Raw genomic sequence first — 12,451 nt, 5'->3', positions numbered from 1 at the left:
AGGACTTTTGATTATGAGTGTAATCATTCAGCATGTCTCCTTTCATGCTCTAGCGCCCACACGTTATATATGAAAGCTAAGGTTAATGAGAGCATTTGAGTCTTATTACTGGACTGGCATCTGTTTCTGTTTCTGCCTTATTAGACCTAATGTTAAAACATGTTTCATAAATCAGCTGGCTATGGGAAATGAGGCCTGGGTTACATACTTTGACTACATTATAGTATAAGTCAGTAACTGCTCTTCAACAGAAAAGAAATATCTTCAATCTGGTTTCTCTATCTGTATAAAATAGTACAATTAAGCTGTAGCAATTATCCATGTGGCAGGATATGCTAATTTTGCTAGCATAGCAAAATGTATAGATGTTGCATTTCGCAGAAGAGGGGCAGTGCTAATATTTGTGCTAATGACGTAACGCAATATATTTTGTCCTCGTTTTAAGAACTTGTTAACGATCTTACCAGTGGTGCCAACATCTAAGATTCAGCCATAGCATTGTTTGAGTTTTGGCCAGCTACAGCAAGACGGTAGACACCAGAAACGACACTTTACTGCTTTCCCAGCTAAATGCAAATAAATTGAAAGACAAGATTTTGCTTATCTTTGTGATAATTTTCACTCTGTGGCGCTTTGACCTGTGAATGCACGAGCCTTGGTCTTGTGAGCCAACAGAAAACTATAAGTTGGGACGGTGAGCTGCTTATTATAAAGAAGCAGTAATAAAGGGCTTCTGCCTCGCTGTTTTGTTTGTTTGTTTGTTTGTTTTGTTGCTTGCACATATGGTAAACAAAAAAGTGTTAGAAAAAAAGGTTAACACTGTGGTCTTTCCAAAATCACCTGCCATCAGGACTGGCTAATTTTGAATCATCAGCAGGAAAAACAGCAGGTGTATGGCATTGGCTTAGACCAGGGGTGTCCAATCTTATCCGGAAAGGGCCGGTGTTGGTGCAGGTTTTCATTCCATTCAAGCAGGAGCCACACCTGATTCCACCTGTTTAATCAGCTGATCTTGGCTTTCAATAGACTCAGGTGTGGCTTCTGCTCGGTTGGAATGAAAACCTGCTCACACACCGGCCCTTTCCGGATAAGACTGGACACCCCTGGCTTAGACACTCACTTAATCATAGAGTTAAGCCGTGCACCTCGATATTATTACGTAATATATTTGTTCCTATTTGGACAAACAAAATAATTGACTTGGGCACGTTTCCTGTCAGGTTTGGTCAGTCTTTTCCTTTAATAAATAAAGGATAACGGATGTTTTTTTTTGTATACTGATGGTCAGATTGACAAAAAAAAACTCAGTTAATCAACAATAACTATATTTACTGTATGATATACTGTATATCTGACACTGACTGCACTGCAGCGAGCTTATACACTCAGCTGGTTGCTTCAAATCCAAGCGCTTCTTCAGCTTGCAGTTAAATATTAGTTTGAACAATGCATGTTTCATCATTTAGGCTATCATGGAGCCATCCCGTCCACAGGTTTTTGTGGTAATTGTTTTTCTCTGCCTGCTAGGATTATCGTGTTAGCATGGTTGGCAGCTCTGTCCTGCTGTATTCTGTCTACTGTCTCTTTTGTCAGTTACTTTAGCCTTCAGGGTAGGGTAGTGTTTGTCCACCTGACACCGGCTCCAGACCCACCTGCCTGAAGCTTAGAAAGAAAGCTTACAAACAGGTTTGGCTGCTTTGTCACTCTCATCTGACTGAATGAGCCAACACACACACAATAAACCCAGAAATCAGGTCCCAGTCACTGGAGTCTCTCTCACTGAAGTGCAGACAGAGAACTCGAATTTAAAACTGAGTTTCTGTAAAGAAGTGCATCCTGGTTTTCTGTCTCGGACCTGTGTCAAGTCTGGATGATGTTGGGGTCCAGGAGAAAGAACACGATTAACAAGAGGTTCAGCATGCTACGCGTGGTTCTGCTTAAAGTCAATCTGTGGTAAGAAAGAAGAAAGAAGGAATCAAATTAGCACGTCCTCGCAGTGAGGTCTGGCAGTGTGTCAGTGTAGTGTATAAGACTGTTCTCGGTGGCGTTTCCGCTGTGGACGATTATAGATGTCTTTATGTAGATGTTCAGTTGTGGTTAACGGAATTAAGATTGCACTCATGCATTAAGAAAAACTTATAGTTAGAGTTCAGGACCGGTGTCTGGCAGAAACCAGCAAAAACGATGGACTGGATATCAGAGAAAAAAATCCGATCCTGTGACAAATGGAAGCGTTTGGAACTTGAAATGTTGACATGTAAATGTAAAATGTATATTTTGTTATGATGTTATCGAAGAGGGATTTGACCGAATGCGTGTCGTGATGATGTCACATGACGCGTCTTGGCCCAAACCTGCAGAACGTCTGCGGTAATTTAGAAAAATTGCAAGCTCCTCCGAATATCGCAGAGTTTGCTTGATTTTGCATTCATTTCTGCGATCGCAAAATCCTGGAGGCTCTGTTTAACTGTTTGTAGGATCTGGGATGTGTGTTCTGGGATGCTGGATTTCCTGACGCGTTTTGGAGCCGGGAAAACTCTACACAATACAGGCCCGTTAAAGTAGATTAGAGGATAGAGGATACATTAGAGGACTGAGAAGTAGTCAGACTGTAGTCAGATTTTTAAAAGGATTGTGGCTTGAATTACACACTCACATACACTCAGTGCTGTTCTTAGTAGTGCACACTTAGGCAAGACTAATACTAATACTATGCTTTGGTGGTGAGACAGTTCAGAAAGAGAGAGAGAGAGAAGTAGTAGTTCTATCTCCCGTCTGTCCTTTAGTTGTGTGCTGAACAGATTGCTCAGCACTGATTTGTGCTCTCGGCTATGGAGTAAGTATCCTCTCTCTCTGTCTCACTCTCGTTCTCTCTCTCGCTCGCTCTAATGTGGGCAGATGTTAGTATTTAGCAGTGGTGTAAATAGTTAGTCAGTCAGCACTATTGAAGTAGTTAATGAACAAGACATGATAAGTGACTGTATGCTACACTGTCTTTGAAAAATATCCACCCGTACATCCATCTTCTATACGCTTATCCTTCCTTCAGGGTCACGGGGAACCTGGAGCCTATCCCAGGGAGCATCGGGCACAAGGTGGGGTACACCCTGGACAGGGTGCCAGTCCATCGCAGGGTCTTTGAAAAATATTTAATTTCTTATATGTTACTCTCTGTGGTTTACAAGAACTTTTGTGTGGCTGCATATTAAGCCTCAGTTATTGTCTAGTTGTTATTATTAAGCACTTTATTCAATAACTGGAGTACAGTGAAAGGCATAAGAAAAGGTACAGTATGTAGTTATGAGAGAGAGAGTGTTAGCGTGGGAGTTTAAAGGGTTCATCCACATGTGCGCATATCTGCAGTATGTTGCAATCAGAAGCACAAAAACCTGGGGAAAAATCTATGCTTTCCTCTTTATTTCTCTCTCTCTCTCTCTCTCTGGAAAGTAGTGTAGCAAATGGTGCAGTGATTTTATCATGACACCCACCCACACACTGCTCAGGTACGCACGCTCATGTCTCGCATATCTCATTGCTAAGTCATTCAAAGCGCAATTACAATCATTTCTATGAGCAGTTGCAGCTAACAGAAGTCCTCAGAATAGCACTGCTTTGCATAGACTGTATTTTGTGAAGGACTCAATATAAGGACTTTATATGTTGACAGTACTGACTGTAAAACAGTATCCAGGCTGAACTAACTGAGAAAAGACATGGACATTAATGTGCTGTTTCCAGTATTTTTAGTAATTTCGCTTCTGAACTGAATTGGGATGCAAAGCACAAAAATACCTGATGGAATTTTGGCTAAAATAAAGTGAAAATTCAAACAGCACACACACACACACATACACACACACACACACACACTCATATACACCCATACACGCCTTCTCTTCTGCACCTTTCATCCTCTTGTTCCACCCGTATTCAGACATACACCAGTACTTTGTGTATCTTCCTCAGCTGTGTACAGCAGTCATATTCAGTGTTTGCAACTTTTAAGTTTAAAAGATCAATATTTATGTGGGGGATTCAGGGTCAGCTTACACGGGTGCTCAAGTTGTTTTTCGGGGCAAATCATTCAGCTTCTTAAAGGCCGTATGTAGTTCCTCAAGTTATTTTTTTAGTAGCCCAGGGGTTCAAATGAAGATTATGAATTTTGATGTTGGACTTTTGGATCATATAGGACTGCTGTGACATTTGAACATTTTATTATGTCAGTGGCATATACATCGGTCAGTTTAATAGGAAATCCTGTTCACCTGCTCATATATGCAGTTATCTATGGCCTTGGGACTGTGGTTACCCCATACAGTTTTGTACTCAGGTCTCCTTTGGTGAACAGTGGACTAGTTCAACAAAGACTTCATGTTAAAACCGTAATGAACTTTATTTTACTTTCACACCATCCGGTGTGCTCCCTGGGATAGGCTCCAGGTTCCCCCGCGACCCTGAAAAGGAGTAAGCGGTTGAAGATGGATGGATGGATGGACTATCCGGTGTTACCCGGATGAGGACGGGTTCCCGTCTGAGTATGACTGCTCTCAAGGCTTCTTCCTCATGTCATCTTAGGGAGTTTTTCCCGTCGCCACCGGCTTGCCCAATAGGGAAAAATTCACACACTTAAAATCTGTATCCTGTGTTTATATCTTACTGTAAAGCTGCTTTGAGACAATGTCCATTGTAAAAATCGCTACACAAATAAAATTTAATTGAATCTAATTTGCCAATCACTTGGCCATAGCACAATGCATAAAATCATGCAGATAAAGGTCAAGAGCTTCAGTTAATGTTCACATCATATCAGCTAATGGTGATGATTTCTGTGACTTTAACTGTGGTATGGTTGTTGGTGCCAGATGGGCTGGTTTGAGTATTTCAGAAACTGCTGATCTCCTGGGATTTTCACCCCACAGTAGCCTCTAGAGTTTACACAGAATGGTGTGAAAAAAAAAAAAAAAAACATCCTTTGAGGATGAAACACCTTGTTGATGAGAGAGATCAGAGGAGAATGACCAGACTGGTCTCAGCTGACAGGAAGTCTATAGTACTCCAATAATCTCTCTTTACAACCGTGGTGAGCAGAAAAGCATCACAGAATGCACAACACATCAAATCTTGAGGTGGATGGGCTACAACAGAGAAAGACCATCAGGTGTAATATCAGGTTCCACTCCTGTCAGCCATCATTCTATCATGGACACAGACTCACAGAAACTGGACAGTTGAAAACTGGAAAAAGACCAGGTTATGTTGTTTTCATAATCTCCAACTGTCAATTTTCTGTTTGCCTGTGCCCATGATAGCCTCAGATTCTTTTTCTTGTCTGATAGTTATTTTCCTATCAGAAAATAGGGGGGGGGGGGGGGGGGGGGGGGGAGTCACGCCGGGGTGGTGTGAAGTGAAGGAGAGGAATCTATTTGCTGCATGATTACTCTTGCATGTGCAGAAACACCGGTAGTGCGAGCGGCATTGTTGACACTCTCGCTGCATATCCTATGTACATGCAGAAGATTTAAAAGTGCCATTTATTAGATGGCACATCGGAGGCAAAACACCCCTGTCCATCAGGTTTCCGAGCCGAACTGTAAAATCTTTAGCAATTTCATGCACAACACACTGACATGCCCAGTCTCTCTTAAAACTATGATTGTTGTCAATCAAAAACTCCTTTCACTCAAAACTAGTGACTAATCAAGAGAACTCAGAAGGCTGGCACACAAAACACACCTTTCAGTAAGTTTAAAGGTGAGAAAGTTTTAAATTTTAAAGGGATTTCAGACACTAATTGTAATTGGAAAACAGGTTACCCCCCTCCCATACCCCCCGTAATTTTTCATATTGAACCAGATGCTTTTGTTGTAAATGGAGAAAGAGGACAGTCATGCTGCTACCTGCTGTTTCAGTTGCTTTTTGCAGTTTGAGCAAAACCTCTTCTATATTTAAACCATTTACAAACAAGTGTAAAGTTACCACTCTTTTTTGGGACTATTTTGCCCCCTTAAGCAGTGGAAGGCTCATCGCTTTCAATGTCCAATGTGATTTAATTAATGAGCATGGCTATGAGATATATGAATTTCAAAGAGCCAAGGATTGCCCAAATACAATTTTTGGTGAACAGTCAGTTCTCGAAGTTGATGAGTTGGAAGCAAGAAAAATGGGCAAATGTAAGGATCTGAGCACTTTGACAAGGGCCAAATTGCGATGGCTAGATGACTGGGTCAGAGCATCTCCAAAACGGCAGGTCTTGTGGGGTGTTCCCGGTATGCAGTGATCAGTACCTACAAAAAGTGGTCCAAGGAAGGAGAACTGGTAACAGTGTCATGGAGTCAATGCTCATTGATGCACGTGGGCGGTCATTGATTCGACCAGACGGCTAGCCCGTCTGGTTGAATCCCATAGAAGAGCTACTGTAGCACAAATTGCTGAAAAAGTTAATGTTGTCTTTAATAGAAAGGTGTCAGAACACAGTGCACCACAGTGTGCTGCATATGGTCTGATGAATCACATTTGATCAATTTTGTGAATGAATTTCTTTTACATCATGTGTATGGTTGGGCGCGTGCGCGTCACTTACCTGGGGAACAGATGGAGGATGCACTATGGGAAGAAGGCGAGAAGGTGGAGGAAGTGTGTTGCTCTGGATAATGTTCTGCTGGGAAACATTGGGTCCTGGCATTCATGTGGATGTTACTTTGACATGTACCACTTACCTAAACATTGTTGCAGACCAAGTACACCCCTTCATGGCAACGACATTCCCTAATGGCAGTGGCCTCTTTCAGCAAATTAATGCGCCCTGCCACACTGCAAAAATTGTTCAGGAATAGTTTGAGGAACATGACAAAGAGTTAAAGGTGTTGACTTGGCCTCATATTTTCCAGATCTCAATCCGATCAGGCATCTGTGGGTGCTGCTCAAACATGTCTGATCAATGGAGGCCCCATGGATTGTCATTACCATGTACACATAGTCAGGAGGCTTGGTACATCAGTCTAGAAAAGTGCAGGTTCCTCCACCACTGAATCTGATCAGGATGCATCAGATCACCCAGTCTGCTTCCCTCCTTCGAGCTCTGAGGTAATCCTAACACTCACATGACTACCGTCCCGCCTCAATGACTACTGCATCGTTGCACTCACATCCATCATCATGAAGTGCTTCGAGAGGCTTGTCATGAGGCACATCAAAACCCTGCCACCCCCCCTCACTGGACCCACTGCAGTTTGCGTATCACCACAACCGCTCAACAGATGATGCCATTGCCACCATCCTATATCTGGCCCTCACCCACCTGGACAAAAAGGAGACCTACATTTGAATGCTGTTCATAGACTTCAGTTCAGCATTCAGCACAATCATTCATCAGCACCCGATTGGAAAGCTGAACCTACCGGGCCTGAGCACCTCCCTCTGCAACTGGATCCTGGACTTCATGACTGGGAGACCTTGGTCAGTCCAGATCAGGAACAGCATCTCCAACACCACCACACGGAGCACAGGGGCCTCTCAAGGCTGTGTGCTCAGTCCACTGTTGTTCACTCTGCTGACACATGATTGCGCAGCAATGCACAGCTCGAATCACGTCATCAAGTCCGATGAGAACGGCGAACTTGATGACGTGATTCGAGCTGTGCATTGCTGCACAGTCGGTCGTGGTGGTCGTGGTGGGTCTCATCAGCAAGAACGATGAGTCAGCATACAGAGAGGAGGTGCAGGGACTAACAGACTGGTGCAGAACCAACAACCTGTCTCTGAATGTGGGCAAAATGAAAGAGATGGTTGTTGACTTCAGGAGAGCACGGAGCGACCATCCGCTGAACATCGACGGCTCCGCCGTGGAAATCGTCAAGAGCATCAAATTCCTTGGGTTGGAAATGAAGGCTGAAAAAAGCCCATCTCACACCCCTCATCCTCACCACATTCTACAGAGGAACTATTGAGAGCATTCTGAAACAGCTGCATCACTGCCTGGTTCGGAAATTGCACCTTATTGGATCGCAAGACCTTGCAGAGGATAGTGAGGACAGCTGAGAAGATATTCATTGGGGTCCCTCTTACCACCGTCATAGACATTTCCACCACACGCTGCATCAGCAAAGCCACCAGCATTGTTGGTGACCCCACACACCCCTCACACACGCTCTTCACTACTCTTCCTGACGTTCGGAAAAAGGTACCGAGGCATTCAGGCCCTCACGGCCAGACTGTGTAATAGCTTCTTCCCCCAAGCCATCAAAGTCCTCAATGCTCAGAGACTGGACTGACACACACACACACACACACACACACTCTGAACTGAACACCATCCCACTAGTACTGCAATATTTGCACATTTCTGCATTGACTCTATTGCATTTTTGCTGCTAATGTATTTATAAAAATATTATATTCAGTTTCTTGTCACTCTTATACACTTTACCTGGCTGCTGCCGCAATAACTGCTATGTCTATATATGGTATAAGCTAATCTGCTGAATACTAAGTCATAGCATGTTATGTTTATATTTATACCATTTTTAAATAATATTGTTACTCTTTGGCACCTATCTTTTGCACTACCTGTTATATCGGACACGTCCAAAACTGTGTACTGTTCGGTGCTACACTGTCTCTTACTGTGCATATTGTCCTGTTTTGGTAGATACTGTACTGTCTTGTGTTGTTCGCACACGTTTGCAAGTGCACTTTATGTAAAAATGTGTAGATCTTATTTAGTTCTGTGTTGTCTCATGTGATTAGTGTGTGTTTTATGTAGCACCATGGTCCTGGTTTCGTTCCACTGTGTACTGTACCAGCTGTATGTGGTTGAAATGACAATAAAGCCACTTGAACTTGAACTTGAACACAGCAATTTACTTGCAGCCTAAATTTGTTTAATGTGACCTGGGTTCATGTTCAAAAAATCATTCAGTCATCATCAAAATCATTTGTCACATGCAAATTCATGTGACACACCAAATATTTATGCCTCACTGCCTTGTATGTTTATTCTCAGTTATTTGGTTGCGTGTATTGCAAACAGTTTTACAGGCTTGTGAAATTTACTCGTATTTGCCAGCTGTAGTGAATCACATTATGTGGACTTGCAAGTGACGGGACACTTGATCACTTGAAGTGATTTCTAGATCACTGCTAACTTCTGTGCTACTGTAGTACATAGTGTGAAACAAATCGCAGTGCTAGTTACTAGTTTATAGTGCTGTGTGAAATAATGCATTTGGTTTGAGCCACTGGATTCAGGCTTCAGCTAATAATAGACCTTTCTGACAGGGAAAGTGAGAAAAACAAAACAGAGGGCTTATTTTCCCATCCAGCTGCTTATTCTAGCTCTCTATGCAAGCCTGAAGATTGCATTCACATGCGTATTATTTTATATATTATCTTACACGGGTCTGTATCTAATTCTGACCAGTGTTACTATAAATTGTGGCTTTTGTGTTGAAGAGGTGTGTGTTTTCTCTTTCCACAGGAAAAGCGATGGCAGAGTGTCTCAAACATCTAACGCATTAGAGTCTACTCACTTGACCCACTCATTACTCCTGTCCCCTCTTTCTGCACTTCTAAAGGTAAGAGACACTGTCTTATTCTTTCCTTCACTCACTTCTCTCTTTCCCCACGGTGTTACAATTTCAGGATGTTCACTTGGTTCATTTGTACAGAGATTGTTTCATCACACTGACTACAGACTTTCTCTTTTTGATTTCACTCAGATTTCACTTTCGCCAAGTCTGCTTCATTCTTCCTTAATTCTATTTATCTCTGCTGCAAAAATCTTTTTATTTCTTCACTCCGTCCCAGTTTTCCTTCTAAAGGGAGAGTGTCACCTTAGAGGCATGTACTGTCCTTGGCAAGCTGTTGTAATTTCTGCAGTGAAGTCACATTTAGGTTCAACTAGAGTGGGGGCATGTTTTATTAATTAAATGAAAGGTAAAAAAACAAATAAAGAAAAAAAAAGAATATTTTTGTGCGGTTGTGTTTGTCATATGAATTTCACAGTAAAAGAAAGATTGAATATGGATCACATATGGAAAGTTTCCAGTTGACATTTAATCTAAAAATGTTAGCAGAAAAAAGGGTGAGCGGTATGGAAGATGGATGGATGGATGGATGGATGCTAGCAGAAAAGAAATGCCACTAAATTCTGGTGCAGATGAAATTATAATTAATTCCATAACCACATTAAAACATCCATTGCATGATACGGACAGACTTGTTAAAAACACCGTTTCAAAAAATTAAACATTTTTTAAATAATTTTTTTGAAATAAAACTTTTTGTCCTCTGTCGCAGCCACAATAGCCATTACGTAACCTTGATCCTGTTTTTTTAAATGCACAGTTAAGGTTAAGTTTAAGTAGTAAGTTTATATAGGACCGTCTTCAGTACATAAAAAAAAGCAGAACTGTTCAGATTTCTGCAGGTTGTTAGAGAATAGCATGTTTGTTTTGGTCATCGGTTAGATTGCCCGTATGCAATGGTCTTATAGACCAGTTTTATACACCTTTTTTCTTTTTAACCCTTTCCTGTTAGAAATTGAATGTCTGATATTTACCCAGTACTATTGAACCTTTCATTCTTGCCACTCTTTAAAGAGACCTTTTTGTTTTCTAAGCCTATAAATGTGATGTTAAGTAAGATTGTGAGTTTTCAGCTTCAGACAGGGCCTTTGTTCCCGCCCGTGAGATATTCTCATCTCCATTAACTCTCTAAAACTCCTTTATCCCTCCATCAGTGCCTCCACATCCTGTAGAGCCATTAACGTGGACGTGAAGGGAACATTTTAGGCTGTCACAGAATTATCATGAAGTCTATCTGCTACTTCGAATAAAGAAGCCCGCAGTTCTAAGGTGCTTTTTTTGTGAAGCAGTTTTTTCAGTGAGGAAAAGCTCAGTATTCTATAGCACTCTGTAGCAAAGTGGTGTTCACGATGATGATAGAAGTGGAATTGATGCTTAATTAGTAGGGTGGCTGAAGCATGAAATTGCATGGAAAATGTCACATTATATACGATTTATGCAATTTCTATGCTAATTATTCCTTTTAGACTCACAATCTACAGTTGACCGTTTGCTTGGTCTGAAATTTTGTCTAAATCAATATTCAATTCTAAATCAAAGTAACGCAGAAGCTGTCACACCAAATTTAGTATGCGATTTTCTTTTGCGAAATGCTTGGTATCTCTGTCTCATTTTTTGTCATGTTTATTGCTGTGCTTTTTTTTTTTTTCTTCTTGCCCTTTTCTGTATCCTCAGTTTACCCAGAGACTCTGAGTGTGAATCTCTGTTAGCAAAAATCTGCCTTTCGGGTCAGTTCATCTTACAACAATACCGGATGCCTGACCATTTTTACAACCCCAATTCCAAACAAGTTGGGACGCTGTGTAAAATGTAAAAATATGACAATTAAAAACAGAATGCAATGATTTGCAAATCTCATAAACCCACACAGCAAAATCGCCAGTGTTGATTTAACACCCAGAGTGTTGAATTTACACCCTACAGTGTTTATATAAGTCCACTGGACTCAAATGAACACTCTGGGTGTTAATTCAGCACTAGAGATTTTACTGTCATACGTTATTCACAATAGAACATAGAAAACACATCAAATGTTTAAACTGGGGAAATGTACCATTTTAAGGAAAAAATAAGGTAATTTGGAATTTGATGGCCGCAATACGTTTCAAAAAAGTTGAGACAGGGCACCAAAAGGCTGGATAAGTAAGTGTTATTAAAAAGAAACAGCTGGAGGAACATTTTGCAACAAATTAGGTTCATTGGCAAGAGGTCAGTAACATGATTGGGTATTAAAAGAGTATCTTAGAGAGGCAAAGTCTCTCAGAAGTAAAGATGGGATGGAATCTGGATGGAAGCATATGTTGCTCTAAAACCTGTATATACCTTTCAGCATTGATGGTGAGTTTCCAGATGTGCAAGCTGCCCATTCCATAGGAACTAACGCACACCCATACCATCAGAGATGCAGGCTTTTGAACTGAGCACTGATAAAAAGCCAGATGGTCCCTCTCCTCTTTAGTCCTCTTTAGTTTAGAACAGTGGTTCAGTGCGTGTGGGTAGCACATTCTGAGAGGTAGGACAGATTGCCAGAACACCGGAGCAGCAAATCCCGTTGATCGCATAGCAGCTCAGCTGACACAGACATGAATGTAAAAAGAAGCAAGCGCGGGTGTCCCACTGATTGATTTAACAATGTCATGGCTAATGAAATGCGCCCTTCGTCCCGATTTACATAATGCTTATGCGAATGTTTTTAAAATGCAAGATGAATAGAATGCAACATGTTTTACATGTAAATTAGTACACGTTATTACAACCTAGATCTCTTGTTCAAAGTAGTTATAGTGTTCAGAAACATTCATTCATGTTTCATACCTGTCCGTTATATAGTTTATAAAAGTCACAAAAGTTATTTTTTAAAAATCATA

At 41.3% G+C, this 12,451-nt stretch overlaps 1 protein-coding gene across 4 annotated transcripts in view; it reads left to right on the top strand.

Moving 5' to 3' along the window:
* rap1gapb (RAP1 GTPase activating protein b) overlaps window positions 1-12,451 on the top strand; it is a 79,900-nt gene that overhangs the window by 45,429 nt on the left and 22,020 nt on the right. For 2 of the 4 annotated variants that reach the window (XM_017479666.3, XM_017479664.3), the window contains exons 1-2: window positions 1,320-1,953; window positions 9,476-9,572. In XM_017479666.3, coding sequence (XP_017335155.1) covers window positions 1,871-1,953; window positions 9,476-9,572 — 180 coding nt within the window. In that variant the 5' untranslated portion in view covers window positions 1,320-1,870. Of the gene's footprint in view, window positions 1-1,319; window positions 1,954-9,475; window positions 9,573-12,451 lie in introns of those variants that run through there. The other 2 variants (XM_053683788.1, XM_017479665.3) reach the window with 1 other exon arrangement.

This window comes from Ictalurus punctatus, chromosome 11 (genome assembly GCF_001660625.3).
Source record: "Ictalurus punctatus breed USDA103 chromosome 11, Coco_2.0, whole genome shotgun sequence".
Taxonomy (NCBI): Eukaryota; Metazoa; Chordata; class Actinopteri; order Siluriformes; family Ictaluridae; genus Ictalurus; species Ictalurus punctatus.
The sequence above is the reverse complement of the archived record's forward strand: the minus strand, read 5'-3'. Positions and strand labels throughout refer to the sequence as shown.